This window comes from Trachemys scripta, chromosome 2 (assembly GCF_013100865.1).
Source record: "Trachemys scripta elegans isolate TJP31775 chromosome 2, CAS_Tse_1.0, whole genome shotgun sequence".
NCBI lineage: Eukaryota > Metazoa > Chordata > Testudines > Emydidae > Trachemys > Trachemys scripta.
The window spans coordinates 75,888,371-75,907,657 of NC_048299.1; the positions used below are offsets into that span (position 1 = coordinate 75,888,371).

General features: G+C 41.7%; 1 protein-coding gene across 4 annotated transcripts in view; it reads left to right on the forward strand.

The window, feature by feature from the left end:
• Positions 1 to 19,287, forward strand: part of ATP2C1 (ATPase secretory pathway Ca2+ transporting 1) — a 116,918-nt gene that overhangs the window by 35,891 nt on the left and 61,740 nt on the right. For all 4 annotated transcript variants that reach the window (XM_034760906.1, XM_034760904.1, XM_034760907.1 and 1 more), the window contains 2 exons: positions 12,185 to 12,295; positions 15,560 to 15,676. In XM_034760906.1, the coding sequence (XP_034616797.1) occupies positions 12,185 to 12,295; positions 15,560 to 15,676 (228 nt within the window). The remainder of the gene's footprint in view (positions 1 to 12,184; positions 12,296 to 15,559; positions 15,677 to 19,287) is intronic.

Here is a 19,287-nt window from a genome sequence, read left to right on the forward strand (position 1 = left end):
ATGTAGAGGCTTAATGTTTGTACGTGTAGTGGCACCTTGCATCTGATGGATTTCCATTCTATACGGCTAAATGCAGAAGAAGTGGACTGTAGTCCACGAAAGCTTATGCTCTAATAAATTTGTTAGTCTCTAAGGTGCCACAAGTACTCCTGTTCTTTTTGCGGATACAGACTAACACGGCTGCTACTCTGAAACCTTGCATCTGAGAAACTCAAATTGCTGCTTTATAAAGTGTGTGTTTAGGAAGAGACCATAGGGAGCCACAAAAAATATTCTTTCTTGGTCTGATCATCTCCTCCAAAGATCACTGCACAGCAAGTGATAACTAGCTCCCAGTGATTCAAGAGAACTGACTAAAATATTTTAATCCTCTGTACTTCCAAAATGTCCTAAGTGAATTGTAACTAGCCACAGACACATACCACTGACAGTCTAGTAGAAAAGTACCATCAACTGCACTCTTCTATCAATGTTCTGTCCCCAAAATGTCACCTCTACTTTCACCATTTCTCAATCTTGGTTTCTGGCAGAATATTTGACATCTTCCAGATCTTTCAACATGTACTTAGTGCACTGTTTCTTGTTCTTGGCTCCTGTCTTTTGTCTTTCAGTGTGTTTGAGTAGTAGCTTGATTGTTCCACATGTTGCTTCTCTAAAACCCCAAAATGACAAACAATGGGAAAGAACCATGGCTGGCTTGGTCGTTCAGTCTGTGCTCAGGTATACTGGCATCCAGTAAAGCCTTTCAGTGAGCACCTCCATGCATTCTCAGCTGCTCTGATGCCAACTTTCAACCTTGAAGAGCAAGCTTTAAAGGTACAATAGTAGACGTCTTCCTGTGTGCTGAAAGATCTTAAACAATGACCTGTGATACCAGTCCATTGACAGCTTGAATGTTTTGAAATTTTCAAGATTCAGCTGTATTCCACACGTGAAGGCACTCAGAACAGACGTGGAGGATGAGGTTCAGTTTAAATGTATCTGTCACTCTTATTCTTTACTATGGGACCCATTTTATTTAATTTATTTATAACTGACCTCGGGACCGATTGCAGGAGTGGGCTGATAAAGTTTGCGGATGATACGAAGGTGGGAGGCATTGTAAATTCGGAGGAGGATAGGGATATCCTGCAGGGAGACTTGAATGAGCTTGTGAATTGGAGTATCAGGAATAGGATGAAATTTAATAGTAAAAAGTGTAAGGTGATGCATTTGGGGATCACTAATAAAAATTTTAGTTACAAGATGGGGACGCATTGGTTAGAAGTAACGGAAGAGGAGAAGGACCTAGGGGTCCTGGTAGACCGCAGGATGACTATGAGTCGACAATGCGACGTGGCGGTGAAAAAAGCCAATGCTGTCTTGGGATGCATTAGGCGAGGTATATCTAGTAGGGATAAGGAGGTCCTGCTTCCGTTGTACAAGGCGCTGGTGAGACCTCATTGGAGTACTGTGTGCAGTTCTGGTCTCCCATGTTTAAAAAAGATGAACTTAAACTGGAACGGGTGCAGAGAAGGGCCACTAGGATGATCAGAGGAATGGAAAACCTGTCGTATGAAAAGAGACTAGAGGAGCTTGGGTTGTTTAGTCTGACAAAGCGAAGGCTGAGGGGGGATATGATTGCTATCTTTAACTATATTAGAGGGATTAATACGAGGGAGGGAGAAGAATTATTCCAGCTTAGTACTAATGTGGATACGAGAACGAATGGATATAAACTGGCCGTGGGGAGGTTCAGGCTTGAAATTAGACGCAGGTTTCTGACCGTCAGAGGGGTGAAATATTGGAACGGCCTTCCGAGGGAAACGGTGGGGGCGACGGACCTGTCTGGTTTTAAGATTAAGTTAGATAAATTTATGGAGGGAATGGTTTAATGGTAAAACATAGTAGTCAAGGAAAACCAAGAAATGGTAGGTAAATTGTATAATGGCTGACAGGGGTCAGGCTGGAGACTCTTGCCTATATGCTCGGGGTCTTACTGATCGCCATATTTGGGGTCGGGAAGGAATTTTCCTCCAGGGCAGATTGGCTGAGCCTCTGGAGGTTTTTCGCCTTCCTCCGCAGCATGGGGCAGGGATCTCTAGCAGGAGGGTTTCTGCCAATTGAAGTCACCTAAAACAGGATTGGGGACTTCAACATCAGAGTCCAGGGAAGGGGTAGGGACGGTTTTATGGCCTGCAACATGCAGGGGGTCAGACCAGATGATCATAATGGTCCCTTCTGACCTTAAAGTCTATGAGTCTATGCCCGTGACTCCATATTTGTATTAAGGCATCTTTATTTGGGAGATGTTTGCTTTCCTTGCTGGCTCACACAAACTCCTCATTCAGGAGATTTGCAAAGTAGCCACATAGTACGGAACCCAGGGAATAATGTTTTGTGTGTTTCAGTGGTTTGTCTTACCTATACTAGAGAATCTGTTCTTGAACTGAGTGCACAACTTTTCCACTCTTTATAAGAATGTCCTTGCATGCTCATGTTCTGCTTTAGGGTAAGTCATCTCCTCTCCCCCCCCCCCCCCCCTTTCCACCTTGCAGGGTGGATAAAAAAATCAATTATTTTTTTACAAAATCAAAAAACTCAGATTTATTTTTTTCCTCAAAGCATTTTATAAAAAAATCCAATCTAAAGATGGTTTTAATTAAGATACATTATAGCTCAAAGATCTCATCATGAAATGGGGGTTATAAATTCTAATTCTATAGTATGAGAGAATATATTCATGTAATGTTTTAGAAAAACGTTTTGTAAATGGGTCCCTAATCCATGAACTATTGGAACTCAATCTTTTGGGGTTCTAGGGGCTTCTGTATAGATTTAGGTTAATCTTTCTATCTACCCAATGGGACTCAGTGCTCAGTCTAGAAGATGCCATCAGAGATCCTTAATTTTGCAGTTCTCAGACTGTGGATTTGTCTCTCCAGAGATAACATGCTTGTTAACAGCAAAAATGTTTTTAAATGATATATAGAGGTGAGAAATAACAAACCTCAACCCTGTTGTCCCTCTGCAAATTTGTGTACCCAGAGTCAATCCCTTACCTCGCTAAAAGTGCAAAGTTTCAAAAAGTTCAATGAATAGGAGATTGTTGGGGGCGGAATAGATCTGGACAAGGAGAAGACGTCTGGAGATAAATGTGAGAAGGGAGGGACAGGCAATAGAAATAAAAGTGAAACTGTTTGAGCAGCATGTTCCAGAAGTCTTGAGGTCTTTCCGAGTGTAGCCTTCATAATTTGAGATCTATCATACCATTCTTTCACTAGAAGGGAAAACCTACAATGGCAGCAGGAGGTAAAAGAGACCCAGTTTGGGAATAAGAGCTATTCAAGAAATATGTTTGATGTTTTAAAGAATCACATCAGTGAACTGGTGGAAGTCACTTAAGCACTTGGATTCAGAGACTGTTGAAGTGATAATCTCACTTTTAACAGCAGTAGCTTCTTCTGCCGGTGTAGAAAGAGAATACTTCTTCATTTGGACTAATTCATTCCAAATTGAGAGTGTTTGGGACCTGAAAAAGCAGGAAAGCTTGTTTTTTCTTTTCCAGATTCTGAGCAAACAGGAAAATGAAGGTGAAGACGACTGAGTTAGCTGCAGAAGCCAATATTTTCAGTTTCTCATGTTGACCTGGCTAACATAGTCAATTTAATTTTTTTAATATTTCATAACTATTTTAGTTAAACAATTTTAACAAACAAACCTGATTTTAAAAAACGTAAATGTTTAACTAAATTCAAAAATTCATATGCTTGTTTTGTTAAAATACATGTTTGCTGTTTTTTGGGGTGGGGGAATCCAGAATACATAACACTGTTGTTTTAGTTCAATAAAACAATTTAAATATCTGGTGATTTTCACCTCCTAAGGGCTAGTCTACACTGGCAACGCTAAAGAGCTGCAGTGGCAGTGCTTTAATGTAGTTAGTGTGGTCGCGGCGCTGGGGGAGAGCGCTTTTTTTTTTTTTTTTTCTTAAAACCCACCTCCACGAGGGGCGTAGCTTCCAGTGCTAGCAGTGTGACTTGCTGTGTTCAGGGGATATTTTTTCACACCCTTGAGCGAGAAAGTTGCAGTGCTGTAAATTGCCAGTGTAGACAAGCCATAATACAGCATAGCAAGAAAATCCTCCAAATATTAACAATTAACCTGTTGAATTGGAGATAGTTCCCCTCCCAATGACTTCATAAATATCTGCTTTAATTGCCTTTTGATAAATGAAATAACCAAACAATCATTCATTTTCTGATATAGCTGTAAAGCTAATCTGAAAAGTTTTCAAAATAAATCACTTTGAAAATGTATAGTGTGTACCTTCTAAAAATGAAACCTACATCTATCTCTGAGTTGTGAAGAATGTGTATTAAGGTTATAAGAACCAACCAAAATACACTTTTATGTAGAAATCCATGATTAAATATTTTTAGTGTCTTCATTGATTTACAAATAATGTGAGGGGCTTATGACTGTCAGGGCTACTAGTTTATGGCTGGCATGCAAATGCCTGCTATTGGCTGGTGTCCAGAGAACTCTGAACAAAGCACATGGTTCTATCACTCCATGCCCTTATAACAAGAAATAACTGGGTGTATATGTGCAGTGTAGTTGTAGCTATGTCTGTCCCAGGATATTAGAGACAAGGTTTTCTGAGGCTACTGCAGGAAACTGCCATATCTGTACAGAAGGTACTTGCACTGTAATCAAGCCATCTGTCTTTTTTTCATAAGCAGATCGAGCTCTGTAAATTGCTTTCTGTAAGGCATTTTCTCTAAAGCTTGAATCATTTTTTACTTTTTTCTGTACCTTCCAATTTTTCAACTTTTTTTTTTTTTTAAAAACGTGGACACCAGAACTGTATGCAGTATTTGTCTCCCCAATGCCACATGCAGTGTTAAAAATCAGCTATATGATACCAGTGTCCTCCTCACTGCTCCTCTGTTCATACATTCAAGGATCACATTAGCCTTTTTTGCCATAATATTGCACTGGGAGTTCATGTTCACTTGCGTGTCTGCTATGGTCCCTAATTTTAACTTTTAAACTTGTGGTAATAGAAAACTCGAGGATGCAACTAGAAAAATAACCTTCTTTAGTTTGTGAAATAAAATGTAATGTTGAATGAAACTAACAATAATATAAACCACGTAGGGAGAAAGCTGGGATCTTACAGATTCTTCCCTGCAATTTAAGTAAAACTGTACATGCTGTATCTTGTAAAATCCAGCACATCATTGGCTATTGCCAAGTCCTGACTGTCAGAATCCCTTTTGTTCCCAAATAAATTGATAAACAAACTAACCAAAATTAGTCTTGTTTAATACTATGTACTTTTAAACAGATGTGGAGACTTGACTTGCATTTCTGATTTTTTTTTTTCTCCGACTAGTAAAGTACAAGACTCCTTATGTGTGTCTGTGATGCTAGATTGTGAAGTTTTAATTGGTCTGTACAGCTTATTGTCATTGTTACTGAGTTGTTACAGCAATTTTCAGAGTACCATTACATTTCTCTGTGTAAATCCACCATGGGCTGCCAGGAGTTATAGCACTTCCCTGCTAGAAAAGGTAACTGTTCTCCATTGTCCGTAAATGACTGTATTCTGACTATATAATGGGTATGCTGAAGAGGTTGCCTGAAGCCAGGAGAACCAGTTTTCTCCAACCCCTCAACAGATGTCTGTCACTTTAGAGCCATGGAAAATCCCCAACAACGTAACAAGGGAATCGGATGGTGGTGGTGGGGCATATAAATTCTAGGGACTCAGACACAGGAAGTTCTGGGCAGGCGGAGAGGAGCATATGCTTTTGTAGTGTGGGAGAGGTGCTTTAGCTGTGGGACCAATCAAGGTGAGAGAAAGCAAGCCTGCCTAGAGCTGGGGGAGAGGCTCTGAGTCAGAAGTCAAGCCATGAGCTGTAGCAGAAGGTTCCTGGACATCCTCCTCCCCTCCCTCCCTCCCCCCGGAGAACCCCTGCCAAAACAATGCTCCAGAGTGGTGATGAAACTGAGGTAGAGAGATGCATGTAGGATTTATCTTTTTTGTACAGATCTCTGCATTTCTTGTGCCTCTGAAGAAAGAGCAATGGTGTCTTAAACTTTGCATAGGCTTCTTGTATATGTTAGGTGCTACACCTGTCATGTCCCTGAAAAGGTAAAACTAGACCAGATGCTCTTGTTTTCAGGTGGAGTGCTAAGAAATGGGGTTGTCTCAGGAGGTCAGTACTAGTTCCAAGGACTGGGCAGTTGGAGCATAAGGTCTGAAGTCTCAGCTCTCAGAAAAGGGGGCTAGATAGAGGATCTGCACCCTGCAAGTGTGCCTAGGAACCCCAAGATGGGCAATACCTGCATTCTGTTCAGATTCTGGAGGCTTAAAGCACATGGGATCCAGCAGTTGTTTCTCTCATAGCAAGCTGGTGGGTGCCTGAAAGAGGGTATTTGACTAACACTGACATTTAGTGGAGTAAATTCTCTAGGGGGCAAGATCCCCTTTTTGTTCTGAATAGTACACGGACTTCTGATTTGGTGTGAAATTCTCTATTGAAATTTTTTTTTTTTTTGCCATTAACTTCTGTAAACCCATGGTTTCACGCTGGGGTCTACATCTACATGCAACTATATAACTTATCTTTTAAAATAACAAAGTATTGTTGGGAGACTTTTGCCCATGCCTCCTCTTAATTCCCTTTTTTTGCTAAATCCTCTGCTGATTACCATCCCTGGTAATCAAAAGGACAAGTATCTTAAAGCTAATGCATCTTGTTTGAGAATCTCTTGTGATGCTTATGTAAAGTTCATCTGAGAGTTGGGGGAGAAAATAGTGAACAACCCCCTCAATCAAGTTGACAGCTGCATGGTCTTCTAAATAGTTGCTTTGTTGTTTTGAATAACCATTTTGGTCTCTTCCCCCCCCCCCCCCACATCATTTTTGCTACTCATGACCTCTTCAGTATTCACCCTGGGCAATTGATTAAAGTCCTTTTTAATACTGGTTTGATATAACACTGGTATTTATTGTGGGAAATTAATACAGTAAAAGCTGTGTTATCTGGCACTTGAAACTGGCATTTCTGATCTCCATTAAAAGTCTGGCTACCTGGCTCTGTGTGGTTCCCTGGAAGGGGGAACATGTCCCTATCGCTCTGAGGCGGAGGAATGGCCACTGGGGCTCTGTGCTGTCCCTGCCCCGGCCTGAGTGCTGGGAACCGCGGCCAATGGGAGCTGCAGGGGCACGCCTGGGGGCAGAGGCAGCGAATAGAGCGGCCTGGCCATGCTTCCGTCTAGGAGCAGCAGGGATATGTCGCCGCTTGTGGGGAGCCGCCTGAAGTGAGTGCTGCCTGGATCCAGCACCCTGAAACCCCTCCCATGCCTGAGCCCCCTCTCACACCCAAACTCCCTCCCTCCATTGGTAAATATAAATCTTAGTTAACTGGAATTTTTGACTAACCAGCATCCCCCATTCCTTCAACATGCCAGATAACAAAACTTGTTTTCATAAAACAAATTTCCTCCCCCCGCCCCACACAGAATGACTCTCCTTTGGAAATAGGCTTTTAGGATTTTTATATTTAACTCTTGGTCTCCATGAAGCCCTCTTTACTCATCTTTCTGTCATGCATGTGTGAAAGTTAAAAACAATTCTTTCCCTCTTATTTGTCTGAGGCAGTTTTTTCAAATGTATATTGGGTTGTGCTTGGCTCAAAACTTGTTCCTTAAGAGTGTATGCTAGGGAAGCACTTAGCTTTCATCTTGGCAGACACATCTCTTGTAAGTCTGAATGAAGTTCCTTTTCATTTTTCTAATGTTAGGACACTATCATTGTCCAGCACAGAAGAATATTAATGTACCACAAACAAGATTAAGATATTTAGCAGCTGGAGGGAAATACTTAATCACAGTGAAACTGCCTAGTAGCAACATGATAGGGAGGGGTCTAGTTTCATAGTGATTCAGCCTGAACGTGTATCTACACTTAAATCACTACAGCACAGCTGGAGTGCTTCAGTGTAGGCACTGCCTGTGCCAATGGGAGGAGTTCTCCCATTGGTGTTGGTAATCCATTTCCCTGAGAGGTGGTAGCTAGGTTGATGGAAAAATTCTTTCAGTGACTTAGTGCTGTCTACCTGGTAACTTAGATTGGTGTAACTATGCCACTTGGAGGTGGATTTTTCATGTCCCTGAGCAGCAGTTATGCCAACTTAATTTTCTAATGTAAACCAGGCCTGAGTCTTGAAAATGCTACACTGATAAGCATTATGTAAGGCCCCCACTCAGTGACATCAGTGGACACTCACTTAAGTTAAATCATATATCCAAGTGCTTTGCTGGTAATGCTTATAATTAAGTAACCTAACAAAGCTCCAGCATAATGCACCCAATGTACTGGTATTGTCTGGTGTTTCAAACAGAGGGTCGATTTATCTGTACAAACCTACTCTGAGCTGAACTAATGGATAGTTTTACATACAAAAACACTTAAAGTTTAGGTTGCAAGGTCAAGCATTCAAAGGTTAGGAAATGCCAGATTTAAGCTTTCTACTGCACAGCCTCTCTTCTCATTTGTAATTACCATGTAATGTGTCTGACCTGTGGAATTCAAAGGTGGGCCAGCTTTGCTTGGTTCTCCAGGACTAAGCCTTGCACTTCAGGCACCAGAGTTTCTGCCGCCCGTGGTGGAACAAATTGGCAATTCAGTTTCTCTCAATCACTTTTGTATTATACCTAACTTCAGCGTTTTCAACTGCACTGTCCCTCACTTCAACTGAGCACTCATTAGAGCATTAAGGCTCTAATCCTCTGGTTTCTCCAGTATCACTCTAGCAAGCCCTCTGTACCTCTCCACAGCAGCAGAGAAGCTATGTAAACGTCAAGCCAAGTCCAAGAGCAGGTTTTCCAGAGCCTGAGGGCAAGCTGTGTCCTGCTGCTGCAAGTCAGTGACCCTTGTTGTGCCAAGATGTGAGTTTTGAGTTGGGCACTATGCAGGGGCCTCGCCGGAAGCTGACTGTGGGAGGGTTTGACCAAGAGCCTCTCTCAGCCTGCATACTTGGGTAATGCTTGGAAACTCTAGCAGCTCTGGGTCCTCAAAAGACACAAGCATTCCCTTAAGAAATTGGCAGAACTTGTGAATGTCTTACAGCCTCAAGCACCTCTGTAACTGTCTATAGATCAGACAACTGGTTGATAGCATCCTGGAAACGGTTAACGGATGCCACATTTCATCTAGTTTATCCTTCCAATAGATTTTTAACATATCCACACCCTGAATGACTAGTCTCCTGTACAGAAGGAAGAGTGGTGGTGGAAGAAGAGCGAAGTCTGAGGCCCCCAAGGGCTTATCTGCACTTAACATATTTCTGAGCGATATAAATTATACAGAAGTGTGAATAATCCATATCCCTGAGCAGCTTAAGTTGTACCAACCTAAGCGCCGGTGTAGACAATGGCTAAGTTGGGAGATTCCTAAATTTGAAGGTGGGTGCAGCTGCTGCTCCACTATTGAGATGCAGCCATACCTTGAGAAGGGGACTTCCTTCCAAAAGATCCCATACAAATGAGGACACTACATAGAAACCTCAAAACCTTGACTGAAGCCATTCAAACCAAGTATTTCCTATCCTCCTAGGGAAAAGCTACTTGGTGGAAAGCAAGTGGCTCGTTATCTAGCAGTATGATCCTTGCTTTGAGCACGAAAATGAAGGGAGGCATCAACCCTCATTATCAAATGTAGCATAGGAATCTGTACCAACACCAAGGTTATTCTAGATGGGACTGTTCCCCTAGCATGGGGGGTGGGGGATCTAGAACAGAAACTCCCAAGGAAGTCCTAGAATATATTTTCTTCCCGAATTGCAGGAGCCAACAAAATCCTCGGCGTGACAGACAAGCATCTATATGAGTGTTTGCTATTCCTGTATGAGACTCTTCCTTTTGATCTACCCTCTTCATACAGAGTCTGAAACAATGCTTGGTAGTAGTCCTAGCCAGCCTCACCTTGTACACTATGCAGCTCTACCCATTGATGGACAATATGCCAATATGTCGTGTTCAGAAAAACAGAGCCACTCACAATTATCCAGGTGTTGAAAATGATTAACCCATCAGTTGAAAACAAACTTTTTGAACCCAACGGAGAATGTTCAACTCGCTGTCAAAAGAGGCATGTCTGTGGCCATCACTTCACCACCTTAGTAAGACTTAAAAGCCACAGCAGCTCCTGGTGACTCTAAAAAGCCTACAGGAAGGTAAGCCTTTGATTGGGAGTAGGACTCAAGGTATGGAACCTTGGGGGAAGCTGGGAAGGCTGGGGAGTAGGTGACAAATGACTTGGGAAGCTGCTTGGGGCAGGGGAAGGTTTGCTGGTACTAACTGGGCCAAGGAAAGCGTGTGTTGCTTTAGAAATCTCTACAGGCACCCTGACTTGGGGTAGTGGAAAAGTCCTATGGGCAATGAAAATTCCAATCCAGTTGACAACTTCTTATTGCTTTTGGCAACTGTATCCTTTTAATTACTTGTATACTTGATAGCGCATCATAAATCCAAGGTCACTCTAATCTTTTATTTTCTGCAAAGAAGTAGCTTTGTAATGCTACCTATGAAAGTCATGGATTCCATGAGTTTCCAGCTCTTCCTGTGAAATTTTTTTCTGCCTCCATCTTGTTGGTGGAAGACTTAGTCTGCATTCCTGCAAAGAAGGTGGTGCTGATAAAGATATTACTGCCATTCCCAGGAGGACAACTGAAAATCAAACCTCCCCCTGTAGAGGAGAGGTTTTTAAATTAATCCACTACAGAGGTACAGCTGCCTAGAGGGATCACCACTGAGACAAGGTTGCTGTTGGTAGAAGGATGCCTCTGAACAAGTGTAATCATTTGGCAGGTGGGGAAGAGACATTAATCACTTCATAGATGCTTATTGGGACTTAGAAATGCTTTAAGGGCAATGTCGAAGGGGAGTAGTGGAATTGACTTTGGTGCTGTGGACGGTATGTTGAGGATTGCTCCTTGCAACACTGCTGCTGGCACAGAGAACAGATATGAGGGGAAATGAAGACGTCACTGTGGGATCTCTTCTCTGGGTGGAAGGGAGAGGTGAAGATGTTTCCATAAGTTCAAATATCTGCTTTAGGCAACTGTCAACCATAACTGTATAGAACGGCTACTTCCTGTACATAAAGGAATCTAGGTGTTGTGTGCCTTTATAAGTGTGTACAATGCATACATTTTGTAAATATGTAATTTGCAATCTTGAATTTCTTGATTATTGAGAAATTGCTAAACTGGCATTAGCAATTTTAAGTGGTTGTCCAACTAAGGCCTGAATTCTTAATTTGGGAGGAGGAAACTGCTTTTTGGGGGGGAGGTTGGGAAGGGGAGGTGGGAGAGTGGCAGGAAATGCTTTCAGTCCTTAATAGATAATTTACCTTCTCTGCAATTCCATTAAATATCCTTGCCAGCAGAAAAGAAGAATCTTCAGTACAGTGCTGACCCACACTACTGATATTTCACAATGCTAAACATCTTACTGCTCTGCACAGTTTATGAATTATGATGAGAGACACTTACCGCACCTGACTCTGATTAGAATACTGGCTGATGTAGGCTTTTTGCATATTATAACTGTTCATTTACAAAAACTTTTTAAATTTTCTCAGTATCCTGCTTTAAAGAGCAGGCAACATATGGGATACGCTTCATGAATTAGCCAGCAGGGGACATAGAGCATGGAGTGAAATCCATCAGGGAGTTGTCTGAATGACTTCGGGTTTTGCTCAACCATTAAGGATAGTGAGCTAAAGGATTATACATACATGTAATCATTAGGATCTACTCAGTGGAACATTGCCACTTGTTGTTTAATGGCATGAAAATGACCTCTCCTGACAGTCATGCACTTAATCTTTTATATTGCACTGTCACTGCATTAAGCTCTGAATTTTTGCATGTGCTTTCTCAAAGTTAATACAACTATTTGTTTGAGTTGCATTTTTATAGTACAATATTGTATAGTTACTGGACGCCTCACTTAAGTGAAACAAAGTGAGACAAACAGTCTCCACTGACTGTTGAAATGGAGAGATTTTTTCACTTGACCAGAGCTCAGAGAGCCGGGAAGTGATATCTTGAAGTTAGCCAGATTTGATCACACTGGAGTGTAATCATTGAAACCAATATTAACAGTTGCGCTTTTTGTATCGTAGGTTGCAGGTTTTCAACAAATACCTAATGGTGACAATGAGACAATGATTCCTGTACTGACTTCAAAAAAAGCAAGTGAATTGCCTGTAAGTGAAGTTGCAAGCATTCTTCAAGTAAGTCTTGTTTTTAACAGTTTACTTCAACACTGCTATAGTAGCAACTATTTAAGAGGCTATTCAAGGACAGATTTAATATACTCTTTTATGCAAATAGATACAAACATTGGCCTTCAGCTTGATTTCAACCATTAGCTATTTTGAATGCAAGCCTGTTTTGTTTTGTATTTTAAATTGGCAGTTGAAACTCTGTTTTGAGAAACCTTTCATTAAAATTTCAAGCACCATTTGCAAATAAAGTAGACATTATGAGCAAGTGTCTCATACAGTAGCTTAAATATTTTTTAAAATTCATAATGAAAGTACTCTGCCGTCTAAAAATCAAGTCCCATGAAAGAAAAAGCAGGTACCTTTATCACTGCCTTTGAGAATATTTTAAAAAATAAACAGAATTGCTCTGTTCTTTTTACAGACTGCTCAGACTAGGCTTTCTAACTTAAGATGTTAAAGGAAAAATATTTTTAAAGCCTTTATGGCTTTTCTTAAATATTTTTATTAAAATTACTTTGTAGACATTATTCTTGAAGCAGGCATCTATCAGTCAGGTTTGGCAGTGACTTAAATCTGCAGTTATTTGTGAATAAGATTATAAATTTGACTTTTTTAGTTTTAAAAAGGCAAATATTTTGCATTGGAAGTGCCAATTGCTTGTCAGTCCTCACTTTTTTTTTTTTTTTGTATTCTCCTACCAAGAAATGTTTTTCTCCTCCTCCTTGGAAGCACTGGCAAAATGTCTATTTGTACACATGCTCTTGAAATAAAATATATTTTGTAGCAACTTGACTACATTTGACAGTTTAGTTTGACATCTAATAGCAGTTGTGTTAACTTGATCAGTTTTTTTTAAACCATTTAAAAATCCAGCATGTGTTGGACTTGTTCAACTGTAAAGTGTTCTGAGTTGTGCAAGCGCTGTAAGGCCATGAATATTGGCTCTGTATTGACAGGAAAGGTTGGCTTTTTTTGTGAAACACCATATTTTCTGCACCAGTTTCCTGCACCACTCTTTTTCCTTCACCTATCCCCCAGATATCCTTTAAAACACTTTAGCAGCCCTCAGGCTGGGTGGAACATTATCAGAGTGTTCTGAACCATCCTCCAGCTACCACTTGTTCAGAGCTGGATGATCTGACAGTCACTGCGGTTCTGGATCCAGACATTTGTACCAATGCACCAACATTGGATGAAGTAAAGTGTGCCATCTCTAAACTGAAAAATGGATGCGCAGCCAGTGCTGATGGCATCCCCTCACAGCTGCTAAAATGTGCTATTGATCCTGTAGCAGAATCACTTCTGGCCATCTTTCATCCAGTGTGGAGAACTGGAACCCTGCCAACCACCTGGAAGGATGGTATTGTGATCTCACTCTATAAGGGCAAGGGACCATGCAGTGAATGTAAGAGCTACAGGCTGATCACCTTGCTCTCCGTTGCAGGGAAGGTGTTCTGCATGTTTTTCTGGCACACCTGGAGCCTTTGCTACATCAGCAGTATCATCCCCAACAGTCAGGCTTTACAAGGAACAGGTCCACGTTAGATGCCATTTTGGCCTTTTGCTTGTTGTTGATGCAGCATCATGAGTTCAGGAAGCCCCTGCAGGTAGCATATGTTGATCTTAAAGGCTGCATTTGATTCAGTAGACAGTGTCACATTACAGAAAGCCTTAAAGGGCATAGATGTCCCTACCACTCTGCTGGACTTGATTAGAGAGCTGTATAATAGAATCACTGTCTGTGTTCATCTGGGGAACTGGATGACAGCGCCTTTTAAATCAGTATCTGGTGTTAGGCAAGGTTGCATTTTGGCCCCTGCACTCTTTTATTGGGCAATGGATTTTATAATGGAGTATTCTGTCAGGTCCATAGGCATTGATATTGGTGATCCCTCGCTCACAGACCTTGACTACGCTGATGATGTTCTTTTAGTACAGAGCCCCGACAGGTTTCGTGAGGCACTCCAGCATATGGAGGAGGCATCAGCTAAGATTGGTCTCAATGTTTCATGGTCAAAGACAACTGCAAAATTTAGGACCAGGTCCACACGTGACTCAATCTCTTTGAACAACAAAACTGTCGAATCAGTTTCTAGCTTTTGCTATCTGGGTTCTATACTTACCAGCTGCTCCAGTTCTCACACGGAGATTCTCCAATGGATTGGCATCGCAGCATCTGCCATGGGCCATTTATAACGGATATGGAATCAACATTATCTTAGTTGTCATACTAAGTTCAGGATTTATTCAAGCTGTATCCTTCCCATACTGTTGTACAGCTGCGAAACATGAACACTTCGCTGCTCAGACTGGACAAAGCTGTAGGCTTTCCACACAATGCCAACATTTGTATATTGGGCATAAAGTGGAATGACTTCATCTGTAATACAAATGTTTATGGTTGCTCGGGCCTACAGACTATAGAGACCATTGTCTGCAGGTGGCGCCTTATACTTTTCAGACATGTCACAAGGATGCCACAAGTCATCCCGGAGAACAGCGTTCACTGGGGTGGCTTGTAACATCCAGGATAAAATTCCACCAACCAAGGGGTGGAGGCAGCACAAAGGCAGACCCCCTATTACACGGGTTCATCAAGTCTGTTCCAATGTTAGACTCTCAGGCTGTCAAGCCTTTGCGGTTGTGCAGGAACGGATCGAACCGAATGGCAAACGATCGCTATGGCTGACTGGCTAAGCATTGAAGAAGGAAAAGGAGGAGTGGAGGAAGGAGGACTGGGAAAACAGCATGAGGCTGAAGCAGTCTCATAATTCCTTATTCAGGGTGCTAACTCTGACCAGGTTTTTGTGTCTGTAAATCTTGAGTCAACTTTCAGGGTACATAGTCTTTTGCTGCTGCTTTGATCCCAAAGGTGCACATGCTCTCTTGGTTAATATGAAATGGATGGAGTTTTTGGCCAGTAAGGGACCAGTACTTTCAGAATATGATCACTCTCAAATTGTTGACAAGCTGAGTCACTGAGCCCCTGACATAATCCTCAAGAGCCTGAATGCCGAATACATTTTGGCAATCTATCTGGGTGGGATGGGGGGGTGTTCTGCAGAGAAGAGGTATAATCTGTTATGGATGTGGAGCAGCATCCTGTACTATAGTGTTTGTGGGCTCTTTTGTGTATATACCATCGCTGTGTAATCTGAAGAGTTTAACTTTTTTGCTGCTGCTTGTAACCCGCCAATTTTTTTTATCATCTTATTACCAGTATGTGCTGTGTGGAGTCAGTAATTGCACATTCTCTCCATGTTCCAATAGGCTGATCTTCAGAATGGCTTAAAAAACTGTGAAGTTTGTCATAGGCGGACGTTCCATGGATGGAATGAGTTTGATATCAGTGAGGATGAGCCACTATGGAAAAAATACATTTCTCAGGTGAGTTTGTGGCAGTTCTCACTGACTGTCACCTTGTTATCCCCCTGACCTCAGTCAGAGGGAGTCTTGCCTGTACCTGGTTGCACCCAGCCAGCCTTTCAGTCACTCAAGCACACTCCTCTGGGCTATGCCTGCCCTGTCTTTGCCTTGCCGGTTAACAATAGGTACACCCCAATTTGAGTCCCTTTGAATTGCTCCCCTGTAATATCCAGCCCTTGACACTGGCTGCTTGCAGAAATCCCAGATCCTCTACACCCAAAGGTATAGGTTTCCAGTTTTGCCTTAAATTACCACTCCTGTAAACTACACAGCACTTGTGAACACTCATAGTAAAACAAGAGTAGATTTATTTAAGAGAGAATAAAGATTTGACTAGAAACGAGTGTGGTGGATACAAATGGCTACGATAAAAATCACAAAAAGTAAACCTTGTTCTATGCTTATTTATATAGTTGCTTTTTCTATCTCAAAGTACGTCCCTCTCCTCTCTTCTCCTCCTGACACCCCCCCCCCCAAATTATTCAGAGACGGCTGGTTTCCCAAGAACCAGGATCCAAACATTAATGAAAACACCCCTGCTCTACAAAGGGTTTTTTAGTGAATACATTGTGTTTCTCTTTCCTTCCTCTATGCTATACTGAAATCAGTCTTTTGATTCTATTCACAAACAGGCTAAACCCTCGTCTTGTTTTATAGTTCCTTTTGTTTATCTTAAAATGGTTTTGATTGTTTGCAGTTGTATCTGCTTGAAAAGTTTTAGTGTTGTGCAAGGCTAAACAATTGAGCCTTGCATTGCATCACTGGCTAAACAGGGCAGGGTGACACCCCAAATGAGCCATCACAAAGACAGATTATCCACTGGTGACTAATTTAATTCAAAGTCCATAAAGCATATTTTCAATGTAAATACATTATTCCTTAAATGTTACCCATGTATACATCTCACAATAATTATGAATCTTGACCAGTAATGAGCTTTCTTTAGATACCGTATGCATTATTCTTTATGGATAAATATCCTGTATCGTGTATTTGGTATAGTGAGTTTATCAGATCTAAAGTGCGAGTTGTTTGCAAAGAACACCTTTGCTTAAAAGCCTTTGTCAGTTGTTCCCTCCACTGGGTTTTAATTTTTAGTACTTTGTAAAGAATGTTCTCCAGTCTTCAGTTCTCCGCTTTCATGGCCTTACTCTGATACAAACATAGAAATGGGTACTTAGTACAGTGATCAGTTGGGAATCCTGTAGTGTAAAATAGCTGGTTTATATATTGTAAGGCCTTTTATTATTTAGCAATACACAAAGGTCTTAGTCTGTTTCTGAATCTCACATTCATGAATGAGTAGTCTAACGAAACTGGAGCTGAAATAATTAAGAGTTCTCTGGAGGCTAAAATGTGAACATAAATCACCCCCTCTAGGTGATCATATATAATTCCATATATGTCTCTGAGACTGTTGGGTAAATTTTCATGCCCTGTGTAAAGTACGGACCCCAAAGTAGATAAGACAAAGACAATTAAAAAAAAAAAAAAAAAATGAGAAGAGGCAAGCCCTCCTCCCCTGAGTGTGCCGCGTTCCCGCTTCTCTTCTCTCCCCTCCCACAGCTTGTTACACCGCGAAACAGCTGTTTTGCGGCAGCAAGCGCTGGGAGGAGAAGCGGGGACGCAGCGCACTCGGGAGGAGGTGGTGAGGTGAGCTGGGGCAGGGTGGGGAGCTTGGCTGCTGGTGGGTGCAGAGCACCCCCCAATTTTTCCCTATGGGTGCTCCAGCCCCAGAGCACCCATGGAATTAGCACCTATGGCTCCTATAGATCTGAAGCAAGCATGATGTGTATCTAACAAGAAATCTGTATGTACAATAAAATAAGAAAACATGAATTAAAAATTAAATGCATATTTCTGCCTTGACACCGCAAAGTATGGGAACCAAGTTTGTCTGTATCCGCAAAAAGAACAGGAGTACTTGTGGCACCTTAGAGACTAACAAATTTATTTGAGCATAAGCTTTTGTGGGCTACAGCCCACTTCTTCAGATCCATAGAATGAAACATCTATTGAGATTTATACACATACAGAGAGCATGAAAAAGTGGGAGTTGTCTTACCAACTCTGAGAGGCCAATTAAGCCCAGTACAGGCAGTTTGATAGTAAGTGAGAGAATACTTACATGGGGAGATGGAGTCAATGTTTGTAATGGCTCAGCCATTCCCAGTCTCTATTCAAGCCGAAGTTGATTTTTATCTAGTTTGCATATCAACTGAAGTTCAGCGGTTTCTCGTTGGAGTCTGTTTTTGAAGCTTTTCTGTTGCAAAATTGCCACCCTCAGGTCTGTTACTGAGTGACCAGACAGGTTAAAGTGTTCTCCTACTGGTTTTTGAATTTTATGATTCCTGATGTCAGATTTGTGTCCATTTATTCTTTTGCATAGAGACTGTCCAGTCTGGCTAATGTACATGGCAAAGGAGCATTCCTGGCAAAAGATGGCATATATCACATCGGTAGAGGTGCAGGTGAACGAACCCCTGATGGCATGGCTGATGTGACTAGGTCCTATGATGACTGTCACTTGAATAGATATGTGGACAGAGTTGGCATCGGGCTTTGTTGCAAGGATAGGTTCCTGGGTCAGTGTTTTTGTTCAGTGGTTTGTGGTTGCTGGTGAGTATTTGCTTCAGGTTTGGGGGTTGTCTGTAAGCGAGGACACGTCTGTCTCCCAAGATCTGTGAGTGAGGGATCATCTTTCAGGATAGGCTGTAGATTTTTGATGTGCTGGAGAGGTTTTAGTTGGGGGCTGAAGGTGACAGCTAGTGGTGTTCTGTTATTTTCTTTGTTGGGCCTGTCTTGTAGGAGGTGACTTCTGGGTACTCATCTGGCTCTGTCAATCTGTTTTTTCACTTCAGCAGGTGGGTATTGTAGTTTTAAGAATGCTTGATAGAGATCTTGTAGGTGCTTGTCTCTGTCTGAGAGATTGGAGCAAATGTGGTTGTATCTTAGAGCGTGGCTGTAGACAATGGACAATGTGTAGTGTGTCTTGGATGGAAGCTGGAGGCATGTAGGTAAGTATAGCAGTCAGTAGGTTTCCGGGATAGGGTGGTATTTGTGACCACCTTTTCATTTTGTGTGTGTGTGTGCGTGTGTACACGCGCGCACACACAGACACAATCTCCTCGATATATGTTCCATTCTATGCATCCGAAGAAGTGGGCTGTAGCCCATGAAAGCTTTTGCTCAAATACATTTGTTAATCTCTACGGTGCCACAAGTACTCCTGTTCTTTTTGCAGATACAAAAAAATTACTCATCCTGGGAAGATGGAAATTAAGAGATCTCCGTATCCAAATCCAGTGTTGTCTTGCATACTGTTAAGAATTTCTGTATTCCCCAAAGAGCCATTCAGGTCGCTTCAGAGATTAAAGAAGATCACACTTGTTTTAGTAAAATCTCTGTTACCATTTGAAGACCTGTTTCTGTTTAGATGAGTGATTTAGAAACTTGGTTCAGTTAGTTCAACTTGACCCAAAGGCAACATCTCAAACTTGCTGCAAGAGGGAGTGTTTGTAGTTATTCTTCCAGAGTGTTGCTGAATTATTTTTTTCCTTTTTTTACTTTCA